Source organism: Rhynchophorus ferrugineus, unplaced genomic scaffold, assembly GCF_030347505.1.
Source record: "Rhynchophorus ferrugineus isolate W39M unplaced genomic scaffold, kcgeb_rfMv2 rfM10, whole genome shotgun sequence".
NCBI lineage: Eukaryota > Metazoa > Arthropoda > Insecta > Coleoptera > Curculionidae > Rhynchophorus > Rhynchophorus ferrugineus.
This window is the reverse complement of record NW_027472589.1, coordinates 12,109,519-12,136,273: the sequence shown is the minus strand read 5'-3', so window position 1 is coordinate 12,136,273 and position 26,755 is coordinate 12,109,519. Positions and strand designations below refer to the sequence as shown.

Sequence of the window (26,755 nt, the reverse complement as noted above, 5' to 3'; positions counted from 1 at the left end):
GTATTCAAAGTCTCATTATTCAGGGTGCCTCAGAACAATTTCTGTCAGCTTATTCATGATTCTTAGGATCACCCTGTCGACTGAGTCAGTTTGATGTAAATAGAGACGTAGACACTCGTTTCTTCTATGTTACTCAATATAATGACGAAAATAATGAAAAATGTTGTATTTGCTTCTAAATTGGGTTTCTCAAGGTAGTTAATTATGTTCTGAAAAGACATAGGTATTAAGGATTGGTTGTTTTCCATATTAGTGCAGGTGATGTTTTCATTAAATAAAATAAACCAATAGTTTTTGATTATTATGTGTTTTTATTTTCTTTTTTCTTTTGACATCTCAGGATATTATCGAGACAATATTTAAGTTGTTCAATAAGCATATGCTGCGGAAATGAAATAGAAATTTCCGGACATTTTCATTTATAGTTACAAAAATTTGCTTTATTTTTTCAATATAACTTCCCTCGACTTCAAAGATTCTTCATTTTCTGAATGCACAAATTTCATAGTATTAGTTTTTCAGACAGTCTAAAATATATCTCTTTGTGGTAGCTATTACATCTTCTTTTCCAAGAAATACTTTTGTACAATGTGAGAAGTGCTAGAAATCTATTGTACAGCTTTATGTGCTTTCAAATTGAATTAATTGAATTAATATAATCATGAAATGCTCTGATAAAGAACGAATTTAGATATAGAACGATAAAGAACGAACGAACAAAGAAACGTGGAGAGGAATAACATTTTATGAGTATATATATATATATATATATACTCATAATATATACTCATATATCGATCAGGTGTTTTGTACAAATCTAGAATACCTTAAAAAGTCGTCGCAAAAGTGTAAATATGATGCTGATGCATTTTGTCATATATATAGGCAATATATTAAAGTTCGATACGTAAAATATAAATTAAATACATCTCACGTTCACGTGAATCCTACGAAGCATATTATAATTGTCCTGTTCGGAATCAAGACAAGATATGAGCTCCACATGTTGCTTGTAATAATTGTAAAAGATGTTTGGAAGGTAATCAGCAAATTTTAATTAAATGGTGAATTCAATATAATATATATATTAAATTCTATTTCTATTTAAACAATTTGTTAAAAAACTAGATTAAACCTCAGAAGCGTTTGAATACTTGAGGATATTTTTTCAGAAATTATCAGAAGCAGAGGTTAAGGCTGGGGTTGTTGTTGGTCCGCAAATCAGACGGAATTTTCAACGCTGCTGAATCGTACTCAAAAAGCGAGTTGGAACAGTTCCAAAACAGTAGTGTCTGGATTTTTAGAAAATAACCAAGCAGAAAACAACAAAAAGCTAGTTGAAAATATGGCAAAAAAATTTCAAGACCATGGGCTGCAAGATGTCATTAAAAGTGCATATGTTGCATGCTCATTTAGAACAATTCAAAAACAACATGAGCGCAGATTCAGAAGAGTAAGGAGAATGTTCTCAGCAGGACATTATGAGCTTCGAACAATGTTATGAACTCCAATACAATGAAAACATGATGGGAGGCTATATTTGGGGTTTATTAAGAGATTGTACTTATGAACATAATTGAAAAAGCAAAAGCGTGCACTTTTAAATTATTTTTTACTTTTTTGTAAGTTATTTTGATAGTAAAACTTAATAAAAATAATTAAAATGTTCATTTAAATGGTTTATTTTCAATTAAAAATTAACACCGCAGATTTTGAAAAATATCGTTCAAGCGGTTATTAAATAAAAGAATGTTTTCGTCTAATTACGGCCTAAAGAATTAGAATTTAATGCTTTAAAGTCAAAGTCAAATTTTGTGTTGAGCCTATGAACCCAAATATGTTAAGCAATAAATATATTCAATAATTTAGTTGGAAATATACCCTTTATTTTCAAATAAAACAATACATAACAGTTATATAATACACAGCTTGTATTGATAGAATAACACCATCAAATCGAATACAAAACTGAAATCTCTAATAGAGAATACTACGAGAGAAAAAGTAGAATTACAAAATTAAAAAAAGCTCGAAACTGCAAACTGGTCGAATGGGCACCATGCAAAAACGATGCATCGAAAGAACAAACCGCATAGTATGTTGAATGATAGATAGTTTTCGATGAGCGACAAACTGAAACTGACGAAGAAAATTTAAAAAAAAACAGAAAAATGATGGATAAAAGTGTCAAGTAACGACCGATTTATGTACATTTAAAGTACAGTTTTGTTTCTATTAAATCTACTTTGTTCAGTAAGTTGTCATTAAAATTGGACGCTTCTCTTCTCTTTCCTCTCGGTGATGGCGAGAGTGCTGGCGTTTCCATTGTCGTCGACGGTTTCGGCGTCACATTCAGCCACCAGTTGCTTTAGTCTGGCTACTCTTCGTTCTCTATAACATAACACGTTGTATAATAATCATTATAATATTTGGCAAATGAAAGATGATATAGTGAAATTATCAGTTAATGATACAATGTTTTTGTTGTGACTTTCTTTACTGAAGACCTTGAATGTATTTCCTAAAGTGATTATGCATGGAAAACGATGTAATGGATATCTTCAATGAAATTGATAACGAAAAATATTTTTCTCAGGTCTATCATATACGACATATCATAATATATTGTGCATAGATAATTTGATGTAATTTAAGAACAAAATTAATAATAACAGGTCAATTGAAAAGTTCCAGGCCTACTATAGTAAAACAAATTTTTTTGGCAAAATTAGTTTTTCTTATCCTACATAATTCCCTCCAAAGGTGATACACTGATTATAGTAACCTTCCAACTTCTCGAAAGCATCTTTGTAGTACGAATTGTCCTTTGTTTCAAAATTGGCCTCAGTTTTGACAATCACCTCTTCATTCGACGAAAATTTCTTCCCAGCGAGAATTCTCTTGAGATCTGAGAACAGGAAATAGTTGCTGGGGGCCAGGTCTGGAGAATGCGGTGGACGAGGAAGCAATTCGAAGCCCAATTCATGGATTGTTGCCATCGTTTTTGCTGACTTGTGACACGGTACATTGTCCTGGTGAAGCAACTTCTTTTTCTTCAAGTGCGGCCATTTTTCTGCGATTTCGTCCTTCAAACGGACCATTAACGCTATGTAATAGTCGCTGTTGATGGTCCTTCGCGTTTCAAGGTAGTCAATGAAAATTATTCCGTGTGCATCCCAAAATACAGACGCCATAAACTTGCCAACCGACTGTTACGTTTTCCCACGCTTTCGAGCGGGTTGATCGAATGCAGCCCACTCGGATAACCGCTGATTGGACTTCGGAGTGAAATAATGGAGCCATGTTTCATCCCTTGTCACATATCGACGTAAAAACTCGGGTTTATTACACTTGATCATCTTCGAACACTGCTCCCAATTATCAACTCGTCGTTATTTTTCGCCAAAAGTGAGCTCACGCGGCACCCATTTTGCACAAAGCGTTTTCATAACTAAATATTCGTGAATGATATGATGTACACGTTCAGCTGATATTTTTATTGTCTGCGTAGTTTTGAGTGTCTGCTATTTAATTCAATTTCAATTTACGGTCATTCAAAATCATTTTGTGGATTTTTTAAATGTTTTCGTCGGTAACAACCTCTTTTGGGCGTCCACGGCGTACTCCGTCTTTGGTGCTCATTTCATAGTTTTCAGAAAATCAGCATCAACTCAACTTTTGCTTCAACTGTATTTTTTCCCTTCGAAAAGCAATATTTTATCAACACGCGAAATTCCTTTTTTATCCATTTTTTTCACAATAACAAAAGTTGCTTCACTCAAGATGCTCTAATTCACAAACCAATGATCCGACAGCGTTAGGGCTAACTAAAAACATATGGATTTAATTCTAGTAGCGTCATCTATGTGCCAGGCTGGAGAATTTTTAATTGATCTGATACTCGCCGTATTCTCCATAGATTTGCTCCTTCTGATTACTGTTTGTTCAGACATCATGTTCACAGTCGTGACCTGACCCAAAGTAAACGAGATATTAACGCCAAGGTTGAATCACACAATAGTTGGAATACATTTGAAGAGTTGTGCTGATTATTGAATATTATTAATATTTACTTTATATTAAATTGAAATAATATGCTACTATCATAATTTATATTTATTTGTAATGGTGATAAATATGTCCTATAATGTATAATAATAGATACTAATAGATAAGTGAAGTGATGCAATTGTAAAATGTAGTAAATGCAATGAAATGAGATGGTTTTGTGAATCTACCTTGCTGCTTGTTTTTCTTGAATAGCCGCCATTTCGTCATCAATATCATCTATTCTGGCGCGAGACTGACGAGCACGTAACACAGCAGAGCTATTTGAATCGCCATTTTCCAATGCTGACCATTTGGTCAAATTGTCACCTTCCGCATCATAAGATACCTACAAACGAAAAACATGACAGTGTAACGATCACGTCTCAGAAAATGGAATTGGTATGTGCTACTTTAAGTGCTGATTTCTTTTGGTAGATGCTTTGGTAATCGTTATCCAAAGCCCTTCTGCTGGCTGAGCTTTCGTTGATGCCGATGCTGTCCAGTATCTTCTCGGACCTGTCTAGTAATCTTTGAGTTTTGAGGTTGCTGGATGTGGATTCCAGGTCGACGTCGTCAACGATTGATACTTTCTTGGCGGCTCTGATTCTCTTCAGTGTTGCAGATGTCTAAAATAAGAAAAATAACTAAATTAAAAAGAAAATTGGGAAGATTAATATCTAATTATTTATATTAATTAATAATCTATTTTTCCCTCTTGGTACTTTTGTTATATTAGCTAATAGAAAAACGTTATAATATTAAAAATAACTCTGATATAGTTTATAGTAGAGTAAATTTATATATCAATTTATAGCCGAAACGATAGTTAATAATAATAGTATAGGTTTTTGGTGCCGAAATAAAATAGAAATTTCCGGACATTTTCATTTATAGTTATAAAAGTTGCTTTATTTTTTCAATATAACTTCCCTCGACTTAGTATTAGTTTTTCAGAAAGTCTAAAATATATGTCTTTGTGGTATCTATTACATATTCTTTTCCAAGAAACACTTTAGTACAATGTGAGAAGTGCTAGAAATCTATTGTACAGCTTTATGTGCTTTCAAATTGAATTATATATATATATATATATATATATATATATATATATATATATGTATATATAATTTTGTGATATTAGCTAATAGAGAAACGTTATAATATTAAAAATAACTCTGCTATAGTTTATATAATATAATAATAATAGTCTAGGTTTTTGCCGTTGCTTTTTGCGATAGGAAATTGATATAATGAAAGAAACTAGAAATGAATGCAGTTTACTTACTTCATCATTTATGCCATTATCCTCTAACAATTCAGCTGCTCTGCTGGCTCTGGATTTAAGGTCAAAGGCGTTATTTTCTCTGATCCTCTGGCTGGCACGCCTTCTAGAATCGTCCAAATCATCCTCGCCGAATATTCTAAAATATGATTTCAAATAATCAGTAAAGAGCACAGTTTCTTTGTCTTAAATTAACACCGACTCATACGCTATAAATAAATCAAACCAAAACGCGTGTTAAAAAATAAACTTTCGTTCAAAGCCATGTTCCTGAGGCCATTTCAGGAACTTAAATTGCAGCATTGTGCACGGAAATCTGTTTATTTGGCATGAATTTCAAAAAGAAAACCGAAAAATAACGGTTTCCTTCACATTCGCCTTCGTTGTTTGTGACAATTATTCGTGATTTATATGAGCCAGATGTTTTGGAACACACAAACACATTTTGGATATTTTTATATAGGAGATATATAATTTTATTAGTGATATGGTTTAAGGATAGATAGGTAAAAAAATGCCATGTAGAGTTTATACTTTAGGTGAGTAATATTGTTTTTCTTGTGAAAATGTATAATTTGGAGATTTGTCATCATCTTTAAACATACTTAGAGATAATGTAATTGTCAAGGAATGAAGAGAGGTTGAAGTTGGATTGGCAATCGTTTTTCGAAGTATTTCTCGGTATAGTTAAGTGGAGTTCGGGAAAAAGTATCGCAACTGAAGTCAAAAACGACTAGACATAAACTATTCCAAGTTAGAAGTATTTCAGTTTTAAAAAGACTGTGGATTTTCGTTGCATCACAGTTCCAAGTGTAATGCCACCAATGGCGGACTGAAATTGCTGTGAATTAACATAGTCTACTAGAATTATGATAGAAGTTTGAAGTTCGGGGTGAACGGCCATCAACGAAAGATTATAGTAGCTCAGTTTCTTAGTCGTCGACTTTTGGAATCTGGAGTCATCAAAACTTTAATAACCACTCCCTAGACGAATACCATGGAAATTTGGGTGGTAACAGTGTTATGTGTCATGCGACTATTGCGGCTCTGATTACATGTTTCTTCTTTTATATATATATATATATATATATATATATATATATATATAATGTATAACTATATATAACTTGCTAACATTTAACCTTTTGGCTGATACAGTCGATGTGAGTTTGAAATGTACATTATAAATAGAAATTTTTTTATTGTCTTAAATAAAACATTTCTATTTATAAAAAATACTATGAACAGCATCTAACAGCTTTAAGGCATTTATCGAGAATATATGGAGAGTTATATTATTAAAATAAAATAACAGATCAATTGAAAAGTCCCCGGCCTACCATAGTATAACACATTTTTCTGGCAAAATTAGTTTTCAGCATAATTCCCTTCAAGGGTGATACACTGATTATAGCGACCCATCAACTTTTCGATAATGATTTTGTAGTACGATTTGTCCCTTGCTTCAAAATAGGCCTTAGTTTCGTCGATCACCTTTTCATTTGAGGAACATTTCTTCCCAGCGAGCATTCTTTTGAGATCTGAGAACAGGAAATAGTCGCTGGGGGCCAGATCTGGAGAATACGGTGGATGAGGGTGCAATTCGAAGCCCAATTCATGGATTTTTGACATGGTGTATTATTTTGGTGAAGCAGCACTTTCTTTTTTTAAATGCGGCCGTTTTTTGGCGATTTCATCCTACAAACGGTCCAATAATGCTATGTAACAATTGCTGTTGATGGTCGTTCCCTTTTCAAGGTAGTCAATGAAAATTATTCCATGCGCATCCCAATATACAGAGGCCATAACCTTGCCAGCCGACTGTTCATCGTATGCAGTCCACTCGGATAACTGTCGATTGGACTTCGGTTTTAAAATTTTTTATTCTCATCTACTTATATACTTCTACATGTTCATTGCAATGTACTTAACATATTTTCAAAATATCTCTATCTCTAACATAATACCACATTCTCAGTGAATAGTGCTCTTAGGAAAGCCTATCTAAATATAACTTTATGGTTGCAGGGTTTGTTTCGGTTCTTACTGCTTCATTGTTTCACTATAAATATTGTCTATCTTTTTGTTTGAAGTTTTAGTTATGTGACTATAATTGGGCAAAAGAATGTTTTCACCAATTCAATGTCGGGCCCCTAAGTAGATGTGTAGAAAAACATTAATTTGTATTTTTCTAGATTTTGTTATAAATAAATAAGGCAATTCTTGAAAACCTATTTAATGACATATAATGTCTAGAAGTTGTCCTATATTTGTCTGTTGTCTGTATCCAAGTAAGAATGAATTAAGCATTTAATAGTGCTTCATAAAATAGTGCTCGCTTCACTGTAGTCTAACAAATTGTGATATTCTGTAGAGAATAGCTCTGTCAGAACTCTTTTAAAATTATATAAATTTCCACAATGATACATTTAAAGTCATCAGGAAGACCGCTGCTGATTTTATTGTAATGTGAAGTATATAATACCTATAACCTATTGTTATTCCACGTAACACGTTTAATTTTGCTTAAGCTGTATTTATTATTTTCTTATTGTGATCTCCAATGTTGCAGTTTTTGATAATATTCTATTAATTCAAATTATTATTTCCAATGTTTTGCGTAGTTGTTCACGGAAGTATAAAATCTTGAATTTCCCTCGAAAATAAAGAATAATTTTACGAATTTTTACCCTTTAATTGCTTCCTTCGCTATAGTTACTAAATTGCAGTTAAATTAGTACCCAAACATGTGCAAACATTTAAGTGGATAAAAACTTATTGGTAAAGATTTCATTATCTTTCGATCTCCCTTCGGAATCTGACTGGGAACCGCTGGTAAGAGCAGGATAGATAGCTTAAAATCCTATTGTCCCACTCAATGTGGAACGCAATCACATTAGATAAGAAGCACTTTGATTTGATTGATTTATATTTTTAATTATTTAAAATATTTTCCTAAAATTGGGTAAAAAAGGTAATGTTCCTTTTCATACATGAGCAGGATATTCAGGAGCATAGATAAAGCTCTCTGGTGAGGACAGTACCACGAGGATAATTAGGTCAATTTTAAGAGTATATTAAGACGAAACGAATGATTTAAGTGATCGCAATTAGTGTGAAACCATTCAAATTTTATTGCAGTTTTACCGAACCAAAAATATTTCATTCATGCTTTAGCTGGCACTTCATTATTTGTTAAATAAATCTAATTGTTCTCAATATCTTTTTGGTTTTTTATTGTGGTTATATCAGCTTGAATGTATCTCGTACCTGGCGTGACGTTCTTCAATATCAGCGGCGAATGGAGACTGGCGTGGTGGGGAGAGTGGACGACCGGAATATTTACGATCCAGACGATCCAGAGCGGATTTATAATAGCTCTCGCCGATGTTGTAATTGGAATCGTAGATGCGCGTGCGGGGCCGGCTTAAAATTGTTCTGCTCGACATGGTGACAATTGATGATAGGTTCTGAAATGAAGGCAGCGTTAACATATGCAGCCGTTAAATACTATTAAATTATATACGACAGTGCTTAATGCTTAGCAAAAGGTGTTTTGTTTTGTCAAGAATATAGTTCAATAAATTATATTATATATACATTACAAAATTCATAAAATTTATTTATTTCAGGATAATTTGGTTACATAAAATTGGCTCATAATTTTTAAGTTGGGAAGCCTGAATTCAACTTACTTCTCTTAGTATTTTCTACGTATTTAACAGGTTAATTCAAAAGTTCGCGGCCTGACACACAGATGGGACTAATAGAATGAAATCCACAGGTTTTTTAGTTTGCTCTAACCCTTAAAAGACGCGTGTATACATTTGACAGCTGTCGGATCATTAGTTTGTGAATTGTAGCATTTTGAGTGAAGCAACTTTTGTTATCGTGAGAAAAATTGACCAAAAGAAATTTCGCGTGTTGATAAGATATTGCTTTTTGAAGGGAAAAAATACAGTTGAAGCAAAAACTAGGCTTGATGCCGAGTTTCCGGACACTGCCCCAGGGAAATCACCCATCAAGGATCGGTATGCTAAGTTTAGACGTGGCGAAATGAGCACTGAAGATGGTGAACGCAGTAGACGCCAAAAAGAGGTTGTTACCGACGAAAACCACAAAATGATTTTGAATGACTGTAAATTGAAATTGAATGAAATAGCAGACACTCTAAAGATATCAACTGAGCATATACATCATACCATTCACGAATATTTGGGTATGAGAAAGCTCTGTACAAAGTGGATCCCATGCGAGCTCACTTGCGACCAAATATAACGACGAGTTGATGATTCGGACCACTGTTTGAAGATGATCAAGCGTAAACCCGAGTTTTTGCGTCGATATGCGACAATGGAGGAAACATGGCTCCATCATTTTACTCCGAAGTCCAATCGACAGTCATCCGAGTGGACTGCACACGATGAACCCGCTCCAAACCGTGGGAAAACCTAAAAGTCGGCTGGCAAGATTATGGCGTCTGTATTTTGGGATGTGCATGGAATAATTTTCATTGAATACCTTGAAAAAGGAAGGATTATCAATAGCGACTATTACATAGTGTTATTGGACCGTTTGGACGAAATCGGCAAAAAATGGACGCATTTGAAGAAAAAGTAAGTGTTGCTTCACCGAGACAATGCACCGTGTCACAAGTCAGTGAAAACGATGGCAAAAATTCATAAGTTGGGCTTCGAATTGCTTAATAATTCCACCGTATTCTCCAGATCTCGCCACTAGCGACTATTTTCTGTTCTCAGATCTCAAAAGAATGCTCGCTGGGAAGAAATGTTCGTCCAATGAAGAGGTGATCGCCGAAACTGAGACCTATTTTGAGGCAAAGGACAAATCGTGCTACAAAAATGGTACCGAAAAGTTGGAAGGTCACTATAATTAGTGTATCACCCTTGAAGGGAATTTTGTTGAATAAAAAAATATTTTGCCAAAAAAATGTGCTTTTCTATGGTAGGCTGGGAACTTTTCAATAGACCTGTTAAATATGATCATTCAACGGTTCACGGTAATATCTCTCTATTGAAGTGAGATGAATAATTAATGAAAGATAAGCATGATATTTCTCTAGAACTCATAATGAGAATTGTTCAAAGTGTTATGGTTAAGTACTTTGAAAATGAGTTAGTACACCACCGAGTAAGTGAGTCAGACAATGCACTTGCCAATCAGCCAAATATGAGTCATGCCAAGGAAGTGCGTAAACTAAAGTGTTTCGTACCATTTTGATTTAATAAACGGATAGATATTTTACAAGGGAGATTCCTTACTGGAATGATGTTCTACATGTCATATGTGTAATAGTTATTATAAGTCCATTGGCTAGGTTATTGAGCTTTTAAGGATAGTAGAAAAATCTGATATAAATTGAGGCAAAACACAATTACAATTTCTTAACGACATTATCAAAACGATTTATTTAATTGTTTCTTTATCTCAAAAAAATATTTTACCTCCACTGATGTTTGCTATATTGCTGTAAAATAACACTAGTTGCAATACAATTTCAATAACAGCCATTAATTTACTAAACTTTGGAAAGTAAAATTTTAATATGGGGAACGTAAAGCTCGCGAAGAAATAAATTATTACATGTGGCCGTTATTCCCGATGTTTGATAATCACTTCTTAAAAGAAAGTTAAAACAAACCTGAAGTAGAGCTTTACAACTTAATGGAGCATTTAAATTTGATGATTTGGTGAAGATTATTAATCTGATTTTTTGTTAGCTACATCAAACTAACAAATGATTATCTTTTTAAAGGAAAACCCATGCCCATGTAGCACAAGTAGACAGTTAATGTATGTAAAATTAAGTGCGTCTTTGTTTGAAACGATAGTAGAATAGAAAGTGAGTGATTAAAAGTGTTATTTAAGATTTTGTGTTACTTTCGGTTATTCCCATATCGTTGGAATTATTAAGGAGCTACGTTAAGTTATATTTTACATTTATGTGAAAGAGAAACTCGATATATGTGATAATTTCAACCCAACATGCATCGACATCATTCGAGAATAAGAAGAATCGTCTGTTTTCTTTGCTTACGAGATATTCAGATTTTCGAAATCAGGTTTTGATTTAGTTTAATGTCGGGTGAAGAAAAAGAAAAAAAGACAAATTGTTTTTGCTTAAGGACTTTTAAGATTTTTGGTGGTATCGAATTCTGGTTATTTTCAGGTTTCATTAGTAAATACATATAAATACGCGAATTTATGCATTAGCATAATATTAACAGTTATAACATAGATTCATAGAATTTTAATTCCTCATTTGTTGGTGAGTTATTAGTTCCCACGTGAGATATAAGACAAACTAGAAAGCAATGGAAGACGATATAAGGATGAACTCTCTGCAAGAGCGAGATCAAAGAGTGAAATAAATAAGCAAAGAGCAATGCAATATCATTTAAAAATTTAGCTAAATAAATTATTCTTTTAATCAGCCTGGTATAGTTATTGTATTTGTAATATATGCTTTAGGTAATAAATATGGATAAAAGATAAGGACTCTATTAATACACTAGCTGACCCGGCAGACTTCGTACTGCCTCAGTCGATAAATAAAAGACCTAATAATCCGTAATTAATAAAAAAATGCTCGGTATGAATGAATTTTTATTATTATTTTCGATTAATTACACATGATGTTTCATGCTTAAAAACAGAGTTTTCCTGAAATACTGGCTATTTATAAGGTTTCAGTTAGATATTTACAGACACACACAGTTATGATACAGTTTGTTAATCAACTTAAAGCTTTCTGATAAACTATATTTCTTGTTTTGGTTTGTGGTGCGTAAATAAACAAAGATGACGGTTTACCGACGTGCGAACACGCGACGTATAATTGTCCATGTGGGAAACAGGGAGACTCCAAGTTGATTCTGCAAACTTCCAACGACTGGCCTTGAGATTTATTTATGGTCATCGCAAAGGTCAGACGTACTAGAAATTGTAAATGTTTAAAATCGAATAGTAAATCCGTTGGGATTATCGATATACGCGGGATCAAGACATACTCTCTTTTGTATTTTCCCTTTATGATTGTTACTTTAATGACGTTATTCATCATCTTTTTCACCGCCAGTCTTGGTTGATTAATTTTACGCAGCATGGTGACAACTGATCCTACTTTTAACTTCGTTGCTACTTACATAGTGACCCATCTTGTACTGTGATATTTCGTCATTTGCATTGGTTATAGCGAAGACGGCCATATCGCTACCTTTGTTGACATATTTACATATGTACTTTACCGACTTCATAGAGTTACATTGATGTAAGTGTTAAAAGCTTTGGATAATATTAACGAGTATGGCACGATCCAACGATAGTATACATCAACATTTTGTCCTCTTACCTTCCCAACTATCGATCGCCCATTGTCCGCAATTGATCGCTGACGATACAATGGGTATCCATCATTTTCCCGTTATTGTTTCAATCAGGTCTCTTGGGTATCGCTTGGAACACTTGCCGTCAACCGTGCAGGGTGAATTGTAGTTGAAAACTCCGCAAGGTTCATGTATTTTGTGTTTGGTAACTAGTGCATGCAATTTTTGAATTTGGGAATTTGGGAAGTGTGGAAAAGTGGGCATGAAATTGTCCTGTACAATATGTGTAGAGCCAAATGATGTCATCTAGAAGCAGCTGTTATATTTCTGAATGCTGACCAAGAAGTGCTTAGAATCATTTCCAATCCCAGAAACTAAAGAGCGTAAAGGATTTGGTGGTGGGACCAATTGTGACAATTTTACATTGCACAATATAATCCAGTAGATTTACCACTATTTTTTAACGCCTTGCTATATTTACAAATTATTGTCATTTCCCCAATTGTTACCGATTTGTCGGCACAGTAGTCGATTGCCGCGTCATAGTGGAATGCAATTCGTTCCAGGATCACATGAGCACTGTATCACAGGAGCACCGAATCGCTCAATTTCATTATGTCGTGCTCGCTTTCGCTGTGTTTAACGTGCACGAATTCGTTGCATTTTAAGCCTATCTATTTCATTGTCACTCTCTAAAGAACGCAATTCTGACATAGCAATACGATTATTTTCTTGTTCTGTCTCTTTTTGATCATCAGTACGGTTAGAACGTGAGGTAGCTCTTCGCACATTTGATTGATTGCGACGACCTAAGTAAGGTACGGCATTAAATGTAAATGCGTAAATGTAACAATGTAAGACAGTACGGTCTCCTCGACATCGTAAATTGTAATTAGTCAAAGTGAGAAAAGTTCTCGCGCACTTAGCAGTAAAGTGTCACTATCACAAAAAATCAACAAAAATGGGGCACATAATTTGAAATGTCACTATCACAAAGGATCGCCGATATTAAGAAAGTTCTCGCGCACGTAGATTGTCAGATTGGATTCTCGACATCATAGAAGAAAAATAAAATTGTTGTTTTTATTTAATTTCGAGCACTTTCATATATATTCACCTTTTAAACCTTCCCTGGATTTTCACAAATAATTCAAGACCAAAATTAACCAAATCGGTCTAGCCATTCTCGATTTTCGCGAAACTAACGAACAACGATTCAAAGGTTTGTTCCTAAGATAGTAATTTTAATGTGATGATATACATACGTTTATTATTTTAATTAATATTATATATCAAATACATTTCTGATCTTATATTGAATACGCTGTCAAAACAAATTTTAGTAATATATCATTTTTAAATTATTCCCTTTACTTTGTTATAAGATAAACATTCTTAACATAATAAGTTGTGGTCGAATTTCGACTACAGGACGATCACTAGTATAGATTCAGATTTTAAATCAGCGAATTCATTATATACGTTTATTATTTTAATTAATATTATATGTCAAATACATTTCTGATCTTATATTGAATATGCTGTTAAAACAAGTTTTAGTAATATATCATTTTTAAATTATTCCCTTTACTTTGTTATGAGATAAACATTCTTAACATAATAAGTTGTGGTCGAATTTTGGACTACAGGACGATCACTAGTATAGATTCAGATTTTAAATCAGCGAAGTCATTATATACGTTTATTATTTTAATTAATATTATATGTCAAATACATTTCTGATCTTATATTGAATATGCTGTTAAAACAAGTTTTAGTAATATATCATTTTTAAATTATTCCCTTTACTTTGTTATGAGATAAACATTCTTAACATAATAAGTTGTGGTCGAATTTCGACTACAGTACGATCACTAGTATAGATTCAGATTTTAAATCAGCGAATTCATTATATACGTTTATTATTTTAATTAATATTATATGTCAAATACATTTCTGATCTTATATTGAATATGCTGTTAAAACAAGTTTTAGTAATATATCATTTTTAAATTATTCCCTTTACTTTGTTATGAGATAAACATTCTTAACATAATAAGTTGTGGTCGAATTTCGACTACAGTACGATCACTAGTATAGATTCAGATTTTAAATCAGCGAAGTCATTATATACGTTTATTATTTTAATTAATATTATATGTCAAATACATTTCTGATCTTATATTGAATATGCTGTTAAAACAAGTTTTAGTAATATATCATTTTTAAATTATTCCCTTTACTTTGTTATGAGATAAACATTCTTAACATAATAAGTTGTGGTCGAATTTCGACTACAGTACGATCACTAGTATAGATTCAGATTTTAAATCAGCGAAGTCATTATATACGTTTATTATTTTAATTAATATTATATGTCAAATACATTTCTGATCTTATATTGAATATGCTGTTAAAACAAGTTTTAGTAATATATCATTTTTAAATTATTCCCTTTACTTTTTTATGAGATAAACATTCTTAACATAATAAGTTGTGGTCGAATTTTGACTACAGTACGATCACTAGTATAGATTCAGATTTTAAATCAGCGAAGTCATTATATACGTTTATTATTTTAATTAATATTATATGTCAAATACATTTCTGATCTTATATTGAATATGCTGTTAAAACAAGTTTTAGTAATATATCATTTTTAAATTATTCCCTTTACTTTGTTATGAGATAAACATTCTTAACATAATAAGTTGTGGTCGAATTTCGACTACAGTACGATCACTAGTATAGATTCAGATTTTAAATCAGCGAAGTCATTATATACGTTTATTATTTTAATTAATATTATATGTCAAATACATTTCTGATCTTATATTGAATATGCTGTTAAAACAAGTTTTAGTAATATATCATTTTTAAATTATTCCCTTTACTTTTTTATGAGATAAACATTCCTAACATAATAAGTTGTGGTCGAATTTCGACTACAGTACGATCACTAGTATAGATTCAGATTTTAAATCAGCGAAGTCATTATATACGTTTATTATTTTAATTAATATTATATGTCAAATACATTTCTGATCTTATATTGAATATGCTGTTAAAACAAGTTTTAGTAATATATCATTTTTAAATTATTCCCTTTACTTTTTTATGAGATAAACATTCTTAACATAATAAGTTGTGGTCGAATTTCGACTACAGGACGATCACTAGTATAGATTCAGATTTTAAATCAGCGAAGTCATTATATACGTTTATTATTTTAATTAATATTATATGTCAAATACATTTCTGATCTTATATTGAATATGCTGTTAAAACAAGTTTTAGTAATATATCATTTTTAAATTATTCCCTTTACTTTGTTATGAGATAAACATTCTTAACATAATAAGTTGTGGTCGAATTTCGACTACAGTACGATCACTAGTACAGATTCAGATTTTAAATCAGCGAAATCATTATATACGTTTATTATTTTAATTAATATTATATGTCAAATACATTTCTGATCTTATATTGAATATGCTGTTAAAACAAGTTTTAGTAATATATCATTTTTAAATTATTCCCTTTACTTTGTTATGGGATAAACATTCTTAACATAATAAGTTGTGGTCGAATTTTGACTACAGGACGATCACTAGTATAGATTCAGATTTTAAATCAGCGAAGTCATTATATACGTTTATTATTTTAATTAATATTATATGTCAAATACATTTCTGATCTTATATTGAATATGCTGTTAAAACAAGTTTTAGTAATATATCATTTTTAAATTATTCCCTTTACTTTGTTATGAGATAAACATTCTTAACATAATAAGTTGTGGTCGAATTTTGACTACAGGACGATCACTAGTATAGATTCAGATTTTAAATCAGCGAAGTCATTATATACGTTTATTATTTTAATTAATATTATATGTCAAATACATTTCTGATCTTATATTGAACATGCTGTTAAAACAAATTTTAGTAATATATAATTTTTAAATTATTCCCTTAACTTTATTATGAGATAAATATTCTTAACATAATAAGTTGTGGTCGAATTTCGACGACTACAGGACGATCACTAGTATAGATTCAGATTTTAAATCGGCAAATTCACTTTAAAAACTAATATTTGTTTAGTTTATTCAGTACATAATAATTAAAAGGTCTCGCTGGGATTATCTGGGTTTCTCCTAATGAACTTGAACACAGCTGTGTTTGTAGTAATAACACAACAGTTACTTCATATAAATATGTAAATTCGATCCGGGCGTATCTGTTACAATTAACCATTTCGTTGAAACAAGTATTTCGTCTTTCGCGGTTATATAAAAGTAGATTTGTTCCAAACACGAGATGCATACTATCAACACCGATCAGTTCGTATGCCGTTCCCGTGGTAATTGCCGAAAAACAAACGGAATAATCAAAATTCGAATTTTAAGCGTCGGTTAAAATTAAATTAGCGTATATTAAGATGGACCCCGGCCCGTTCCGCAAAGTTTGTTTAATTTAGCGATTTTGAAGGCTACAAACTACATTTAGATCTTATAAATAAAACAATATCTCTCCTCGGCCCGTGAAAGTACGGTTAGAGCATATACAGAGCCCACACTACCACGTTCATCGAGTGAGATGGTCTTGCGGATAAATAAATTCGTGGAGGAATATTTCTCGCGTAGGTTTTCGGATCGTATACAAGTTCATTGCCGATTAATTTTGATGCTGATTTCATTTGATAAACAGTTACAACAAGGCATAGAACTGACGATTTCATACAGTGCTATTGTGCTGGATATACTGGAAAAAACGTCTAGTAATCTGGGTTCTGCATAATATTTGAGCATATCTTTGCGCTCCTGATTCTTTATTTAATGTGATGTTCCATAGAATAAGTATTGTTCCAAGAAGATGTTTGCTATTACTCTCTATTATTTAAAAAATAAAAAATACTGATGGGATACAGAATAAATACCGACTAAATACTGTATACATTTTTTTGACAATAATATTGAAAGTGTAGAGAGCAACAAATAAATAACACATTAGTTGGAACGTCCTCGAGGTGATCTATTTTCATTAAAGGAAGATAATACCATTCTGTCAACTAGTATCTAACAGGTCTATTGAAAAGTCCCCGGCCTACCTTAGTAAAACATATTTTTTGGCAAAATTAGCCTTTTTTATTCAACATAATTCCTTTCAAGGGCGATACAATGATTATAACGAACAACTTTTCGATACCATTTTTGTAGTACGATTTGTCCTTTGATTCAAAATAGGCCTCAGTTTCGGCGATCACCTCTGCATTCAACGAACATTTCTTCCCAGCGAGCATTCTATTGAGACCTGAGAATGAGGAAGAACAAAAAGTTAACAGTAATAACAGTTAACAGTTTTAGTTAGTTAACATAGTTAACTATCCATGAAGCTCAATTCATTGATAGTTAACATCGTTTTCACTGATACCTTCCACTATGACACGGCCTATGCGGCCGTTTTTCGGCGAGTATGTCCTTAAAACGGTTCAATAACGCTATGTAATAGTCGCTGATGATAGTCCTTCCCTTTTCAAGGTAGTCAATGAAAATTATTCCTTGCGCATTCCAAAATACAGAAGCCATAAACCTGCCAACCGACTGTTGAGTTTTCCCACGTTTTTGGAGCGAGTTCATCGTGTGTAGTCCACACGTATGACTGTCGATTGGACTTCGCAGCGAAATGATGGAGCCATGTTTCATTCATTGTCACATATCGACGTAAAAACTGGGGTTTATTAAGCGTGATCATCTTCAAACACTGCTCCGAATTATCAACTTGTCGTTGTTTTTGATCAAAAGTGAGCTCGCGCGGCACTCACTTGGCACAGAGCTTTCTCATAGCCAAATATTCGTGAATGATGTGATGTACAAGTTTAGTTAATCTTTAGAGTGTCTGCTATTTCATTCAATTTCAATTAATGGTCATTAAAAATCATTTTGTGGATTTTTTTTATGTTTTCGTCGCTAACAACCTCTTTTGGGCGTCCACTGCGTTCACTGTCTTCGATGCTCATTTCACCACGTATAAACTTAGCATACCAATCATTGATGGTTGATTTTCATGGGGCAGTATCCGGAAACTCGGCATCAAGCCAAATTTTTGCTTCAACTGTATTTTTTCCCTTCAAAAATCAACATTTTATCAACACGCGAAATTTCTTTTTATCCTTTTTTTTCACAGTCACGAAAGCTGCTTCACTTAAAATGCTATAATTCACAAACTAATGATCCGACGGCCATCAAATTTATATACACATCTTTTGAGGTTTAGTGCTAATTAAAAAACATATGGATTTAATTCTAGTAGCGCCATCTATGTGCCAGTGCGGGTATTTTTCAATTGACCTGTGACAGATGATATCTGTCTATATTAAGTTATTATTATTAGTTGATGATGTTTTATTGTTGAGTTATATTTAAGCGAACATCATCACTATGATCATCTCATTTATTTGTAATGATAGCGTGGGGGTGAATATCTACTTCTCAACCAATATGCTTCTGTTCTTCAACATATTTCGCAAATTATTCAGATCGTTCTTTAAGATATTGAACCATATTTTGTTCGGAGATGTGCTGATCCATCTGCTGCTGGTGCTGGTGTGTTTTCCATCCAAATTTCTAGAATTTCAATGAAGAACATGTCCAAACTATCGCAATCTGCATGTCTGTGTGTTTCTCTCGACGATATTAATAGTTCGAAATCTGTCTATATCAATTTGTTCAAGTTGTCGCAGCGAAAATACAAAAACCTAATTTCGTTACTTAAGGAATGTTCGATTCCTCAAGCACGATCAACGAAATACCTCGATATCTATCTGGAGGGCAGTTTAAATAGGAAATATCGCGTCTGACGAAAGACAGAGCAGATCAGTCTGAAAATAAATTAATTCTTCTAATTAGTCGGGAGATACTCTCAGGTTTAGTTGAGATCAAAGAGATTGGTTTAGCCGTGCATCATATCAATCATTTGAACTTATGGCGTGCAAATATGGGGTTGCAAGAACCTATCAAAGCGTTTTTGTTTAACTAGTTAATATAATAAGCATGAAAAGAGCTTCTAGAAACTTCATATTATGTTTAGTTAAGAATAAATGTTGAAAAGCTCCATATGAAATGATGGAAGGTATTTCTTCGTAGCTATTGTAATACAATAATTTACAAGGGAAATATTGTAATCGATGGAATAAGAAAAAAACCATCTCAACTTGTGATATAAAGTTACAAGAATAAAACAAACAGATTTATCTTATTATAACTAACTATGAAACTTAGTTAAATCTGTAAACGTTTTATATATAATAGAAACACGTTAGAAAAATTATTACATATATTTGGCATCATTTTAATTAAATTGAGATTAGAAATCGGAAAAAGCTATTATTATTTGGTGTAATTTAAACAATATTTGTTTCCACTCAAAAGATATCCATTTATCAGCTAGCAAAGCATGCTGCATTGGTGCTCTAAAGCTAAACTTTACGATACATACAAATAATTTTACCATAAAAATATTAGGTTAGTTAACTGTATATCTGATGAATGAAATATTAAGAATTAAAATGTTGTTTGTATTATAATAGGATTGGTTCATCTGCATTCTCTATATACACGTATCAAAAAGTCTCCACTTCTTTTCGTTCAGTTTTCAAGTAAAATAAACGGTTTTCGTGTTAAACATTGCACGTTTCATAATTTATATATATGACATAATACTATAAAAATTAAATACACATATGTAATATATTCGCAAAATATATATTGTTGAGTATTTGCCAGGATCGTATATAAAATTCATTCACCTACGTATCAACAGCCTGGTTTGTTATTTTTAAACAAGCTTTTGTTGTTTTTATATATTCATATCATTGATCTTGACTGCCATTACCGATGCGAAGCCGAAATACTTGGCAAATTTTATTTTTCAAGGTTATTTGAAACGTTATTATTGATATAATTTAATAATTTTATAACCGAATGTATACATATTTAAAAATATAATAAAGGCTAGAAATACGTTAAAGAGTAATACTGAAATAATCAATTTATAAAACTATAATAAGAACTTCTGAGAATTATTACATATGGATCATTATTAATCGAATATTTTTATACATGTATAACCAAATACAGGTATTGTTTAATTATATTAAAACATTAGGAAAACGATAAGGTATATTATAAAATGAAGTAGCACGGATGGAGGTATTAGAACGTTGAAGGACGTCATAATTAATAACACACGCAGAGATCAAGAACAAATTCGAAGAAGACAAACACACATTTTTTACTTAAAAAATCATATTCAATCTCAATTTCTCAAATTCTCAAAAATTTTCTAAATTAATTGAAATATGTGCTCTGTTTCGCATTCATTAATACAGGTTAAACTTTTAATTAATACATTTCAATTTGTAGGTGTATATGTTGGTTTGTTAAGATCATATGTTATTAACATCTCTCAATATAAACCGACCATGAATCTATATTTCTCAATAGTGACAGTTATTAACTTTGCTGTCCCAAAATCTGAAGTATTCAAGACTTATTTGCAACTATTGAAACACAGTTACCATGGCAAATACGATTTTTCTTTCGAAATTGGTGTTCACTAGTTCCAGATTATAATCAAGACTTCTTCATTCGATCTGTAACTATTTATTTTTAGTTTTTGAGTCAATTGAAATACATTGTTGACAGCTTCGACATTACCTGCAGACCAGAGGTTTCGATGCCATACAGATCTAGTTTGATTGTCGAATCAATGTGACGGGTTGATATTTAAATGATTTAATCATAAATCATTGTGGCTGTTGTCTTAGAGGTAGTTAATTAATTAGTAAGTTGTTCAACTTTTTAATTATCTATAGTTATTTACTCAATAATTGTTATTATAACCATCAAGTTTAATAATATCTCACTGTCTAACATGTTAAAGTTGAAATCAGTCGTCTTTGGTGCGTTTAGTATCTAAGACAATTTATATGTGATCTTAGTTTTTCAATGATGCGTTATTGAATCTATTAAATGACCAAAATTAGTGTTGATTGGAATGAATATAAAAAAATTGGTACTATTTACTTTCTGCTACATACAATATAGAAATAAACAATTTTCATTCTCAAATATGCATTTTGTGGCTAGTGTAGATTAAATAACAAATTCATTGATGATTAATTTTTTGTATAATTCCAGTTGATAGCAAGTTGGAACAAAGTATACTAGAATATCTCTTTTGTTACTTGCTGCTCGGTGACAATAAATGATAAAATATATGCAGCATATATTTTTCCTCTATCTAATCCATATACCATGAGTTTATTATACGCTGAGATTCCTTTAGACAATACAATTGGATTTGGAAAAAATGAAAATAAATATAAACAGATTACTATTAGAACTAATGTTAAACAAACAAGTTTTCCATATGCTTGATGACCTATGTAACTACTTAATTCAGTATGAAGGAGTAAGCTTCCAAAAACACCATATTTAGTTAGGTATTACACTGTTCCAAGTCAAAATAATAGGTAATATAATTTCTTTCTTATTATATAATAAAATATCTATATGTGGCTACCGTAGATTAAATAACAAATTCATTGATGATTAATTTTTGCCTAATTCCAGTTGATAGCAACTTGGAACAAATAAATCTAGAATATATCATATGTTACTTGCTTTTCGGTGACAATAAATGATAAAATATATGCAGCATATATTTTTCCTCTATCTAATCCATATACCATGAGTTTATTATACGCTGAGATTCCTTTAGACAATACAATTGGATTTGGAAAAAATGAAAATAAATATAAACAGATTACTATTAGAACTAATGTTAAACAAACAAGTTTTCCATATGCTTGATGACCTATATAAATACTTAATTCAGTATGAAAGAGTAAGCTTCCAAAAACATCATACTTAGTTAGGTATTTCACTGTTTCAAGTCAAAATGATTGATAATATGATTTATTTCTTATTATATAATAAAACGTCGATTTTTATGTTAGGATTTACTGAAAGAGATTTACTTTCTGTTAAAAATAAGCTGGAAATAAACGATACTCATTCTCAAATGAGTACTTCGCGGTTACTCTATCGCGAACCATTCAAAAAAAAAAAACGATCGATTTTTAATGACCGAACCTGACTAGATGTTAAACTATCGAAATAGAACTGTTTATACAACCAGTCGATCGCCGAAAGGTTATTTTATAATAATTCTCTACGGCGTGTTTTCGGATTCGGTAACGTTCCTGCCAAAATAAAAATTAATTTTATTGTTGGGGGCCGAAAATAAGTTTTATACGAACATTGGCATGGGGAGTTGGAAAAGCGGAATTGGACAACGGTCCGAAACACGGATCTGCGGCTTTAAAATATTGGCGGTATGTGGAGGACGTTCTCTAAAAAAATCAGAAATATGCGAACAACTATTCATGCATCAGGCTTTTTTATTATTAATATTATATTCAGGTACACTAGGTTTTTGCTTAGAAACAATTATATATATATATATATATATATATATATATATATATATATATATATATATATATATATATATATATGTAACTATGAATATGACTTTGGTATTGAATTTGAGGTTATCTTACCACTGCAGTGTCTGTTTTGACTAGAATCTTCATCGGCCAATGATTCGAGTTTTTTTAAATTGTTTGTTTGTTCAGAGCAAAACTTGTCTTCATAATTAAAATTAGCAATCTTGAGAGATTTAATCCATTGCCAACATGATTCGTTTAATGAAACATTATCACCATAAACCTTTACAAGCATTCGATGCTCTTAAAATGCACTTTTCTTCTTGTTATTTTCTGTTAAGTTAAGAGATAAAAGTAAGAAACAAAGTCTTCCACAAATGTTCTTTAGTAAACACAGAGTTTGACATATCTAAGATAGGAAAGAAACAGGGGTTTGTGTGAAACATAAAGCGTTATAAAACGAACATAGATAATTCTGTGAACTTTATATAATTTTATCCTGTAATAAATATGCTAGATCTTTAAGTTTTTTTTTCTAATAAAACTAAAACTGAATTATGTTGTTTAAATCCGATATTAAGTGTAGTAAAAAGGAATCCATTAAATAATTATCCAATATATTGTTTACAGCATTATAAAATTCCCATTGGTTCGTATCAAGAAATTTGCAGTTTGGTGAATGTTTTAGAATAAAAATACTTCAAGAGTAGACGCCGACGCAGAGAGAACAAATTAACTGGTGTCAAAAATTTGACTATCTAAAAGAAGCAATTGCCCAGAAGTGGCCAACTTAGGTTAAAGATTAAGACAAGTCTGATCCTTGGAGCTTGGTCGAGAGGTTTTATGCATTATATACTTATATCTATAGTCCGGAATTGGCACCATTTGTCCTTGTCTATATCGAACAACTTGGGTATGAAAAATTTACCTCAAGAAGCTTGAGGTAAAAATCGAGTTCGATAATTTTTTAGCAGACAAGACAGATAAGGATCTATATAAGAAGATTTCCTTATTACTACACGTATTATTATGAACTCAATTTCTTCTATGTTCATTATAACAAATGCTATAAATAACAATAATAATCATAAATAAATCATTGCTGTAGGAATATCACATCTGTCTGGACCTTTAGAGATATTTTGTCTTTTTTTTTGGTAGTTTTGAATGAATAGGAAACAGTCAGTTTCACAGCTCCAGATAACAAGTCCACGTAACCTCTCAGAGTAGCATAGTTCATGATACCACACAGAAAATAACACTATATTCAATCAACCATCAAGGATTGGTATGCTAACTTTAGACGTGGTGAAATAGGCGCCGAAGACGGTGAACGCAGTGGACGTCCAAAAGAGTTTGTTACCGACGAAAATATTTAAAAAATACACAAAATGATTTTGAATAACCATAGATTGAAATTGAATGAGATAGTACACACTCTAGAGATATCAACTGAACGTGTACATCATATCATTCACGAATATTTGGGTATGATAAAGTTCTGTGCAAAGTGGGTGCCGCGCGAGCTCACTGTTAACCAAAAACAACGACGAGTTGATGATTCGGACCAGTGTTTGAAATGATGATCAAGTATAATAAACCCGAGTTCCAATCCTACAAAGTCCAATGGAGAGTCAATCAAGTGGACTGCACACGATGAATCCGGTCCAAAGCGTGGGAAAATCAGCAGTCGGCTGGCAAGGTTATGGCGCCTATATTTTGGGATGAAACTCAGGTCTGTTTTAAAGTAAAGGACAAATCGTACTACAAAAATGGTATAGAGAAATTGGAGGGCCGCTATAATTAGTGTATCACCCTTGAAGGGAATTATGTTGAATAAAAAAACTAATTTTGTCAAAAAATGTGTTTTATTATCGTAGGCCGGGGACTTTTCAATTGACCTGTTAGGTATCTTTTTATCATATAAATATATATTTATATAATGTAAATATATATTTTATCGTTCTTTTGTCCTTGTCCATTGGACGGATAGAATAATTCATGACAACTTAAATACTTGAATTGTTTTCAAATATTCATATTTATTTTGACAGTTCGTATAGTTTTGACGGTATATTTTGAGAACGGCATCAGTTTTCCAATTAATCCCGTGATTTTTCATTTACAGTTTTGCAAACTAGTATATTTTTCCCTTCATTATCATCAAGACTACATTGTATCTTCACTACAATCGTATATAGATCTCAGAAAAAGCAATTTGCTACCTACTCGGAACAGCGTTGGGCAAAATATCCAGCACGACTTTCACGTACTTACTAATAATAGACAATTCAGAGGAAAAATATTTTTTTACACCCGTACATCAACATACAAAACCGTAATGTAGGACTGACCCAGATTTAACAAATCAAAAAAAAGTATGCGAAAAAAAAGCGAGAGGAACGGAACAAACCTCATTTAAAATAACCATTAGGATACTGGCCTATATCTATTTTTATCACCTTTAAATGGCTACGGACTCCGTTACTGTACCTTTATCTTCTTCACGTCTAATTATCTCTTAAATCAAATCGATATAAATACATCCGAGAAAGAGATTTTGCTCTAGATTCCAACGCAGAAGATCCATCATAACTTTGCGTGAATAATTTCGGTTATTTATCTCGGTCAAAACTGAAAATCCCGGATATTAAACGTTATTCCGCGTATATCTCATGTTGTCTCATAAAAATCTAGTTAGCCTGGCTTTTTTTCAGTATATTTAACGCTCATATTGAAACATGAGAATCCATGAAAGTTCTATTTAAAACTCATCCTATTTTTAGCGGACAAAAGACCTTTTGCGTGGCACAATTTCCTCCTTGTTGAGGTCTTGTTTTGATTATTTTTCTCCATTTTCGATCTTAACTAGAGCAGTTAATACTCACCTGGAAAGTTCAGACACACAGAACACTCACAAAAAGACAAAAAAAACACTTTTCAGGCGCACCGTCTACTCGAAAGACTTTTAAAATAAGTTGGCTCCCAATCGAAAAATATCCCCGCTACAATTTTCCGTTGTCTCCCACTCGGCCAGTGGGATAAGTTTGATTCCTGGCTGGTTAATTGTCATTCTTTTTTCCAAATATAAAACGATCGTTTATAGATTTATGTTTCGTCAATGTATTGGGAATATTTATTCGACAACTCACGGAGGTCTATATTTAATAATATTACGTTATTAGGTTTTTTTTTTGATATCGTGAGCAATAATATTTATTTTTTACTGTTAGTAGTTTCACAATCTGGCCAGAGGGCAATAAGTATTCGTTATGTTTATATTATATATACATGGCATGTAGAAAATTAATTCGTTAAGTGATCCTGCATAAAACGTTATTTTAATTAATAAAGTCTATATATGTCCAATAATCAGATCGGATGGTGTTAGACGTTTTAGTGTAGGCACTTCACTGCCACTTCGTATATTTAACTGATTATCAAGTAACAGTTCAATTGAAAAGTCCCCGGCCTACCATAGTAAAACACATTTTTTTGGCAAAATTAGGCCCTGTAAAATGTAAGTTAGGCCAATTGTAGAATTCTTTCGGTTCTATTGTTA

At 32.0% G+C, this 26,755-nt stretch overlaps 2 protein-coding genes across 4 annotated transcripts in view; one reads left to right on the top strand and one right to left on the bottom strand.

Annotated features, from left to right (window-relative positions):
- Positions 1-1,864: 1,864 nt before the first annotated feature.
- Positions 1,865-26,242, bottom strand: LOC143204066 (uncharacterized). 3 transcript variants are annotated; one of them, XR_013007500.1, is made up of 6 exons: positions 26,082-26,242; positions 8,603-8,802; positions 5,336-5,471; positions 4,461-4,676; positions 3,759-4,396; positions 1,865-3,687 (listed from the first exon to the last, which is right to left on the bottom strand). XR_013007500.1 is itself a non-coding variant. In XM_076416512.1 (6 exons), the coding sequence occupies exons 2-6, from the start codon at positions 8,779-8,781 to the stop codon at positions 2,265-2,267; spliced, it is 816 nt and encodes a 271-aa protein (XP_076272627.1). In that variant the 5' UTR covers positions 8,782-8,802; positions 26,082-26,242; the 3' UTR covers positions 1,865-2,264. The 3 variants fall into 3 exon arrangements, 1 of the variants encoding a protein (XP_076272627.1); XR_013007501.1 differs by having other exon boundaries at positions 1,865-3,675; XM_076416512.1 differs by having other exon boundaries at positions 1,865-2,391; positions 4,239-4,396.
- The window catches only part of LOC143204063 (uncharacterized), a 115,370-nt gene continuing 94,462 nt past the window's right edge, over positions 5,848-26,755 (top strand). Inside the window, exon 1 of the mRNA XM_076416501.1 lies at positions 5,848-5,871. The gene's annotated coding sequence lies outside the window, so the exon portion shown is untranslated. The remainder of the gene's footprint in view (positions 5,872-26,755) is intronic.

Bases quoted from the DNA above. Each gene is read 5' to 3' on its own strand.
- LOC143204066 (XM_076416512.1), bottom strand. From the start codon at position 8,781: ATGTCGAGCAGAACAATTTTAAGCCGGCCCCGCACGCGCATCTACGAT. The intron at 5,472-8,602 runs GTACGAGATACA...ATCATATTTTAG, and splicing joins ATTGAAGAACGTCACGCCAG to AATATTCGGCGAGGATGATT. The intron at 4,397-4,460 runs GTAGCACATACC...TTTCGTTTGTAG, and splicing joins AAAAGAAATCAGCACTTAAA to GTATCTTATGATGCGGAAGG.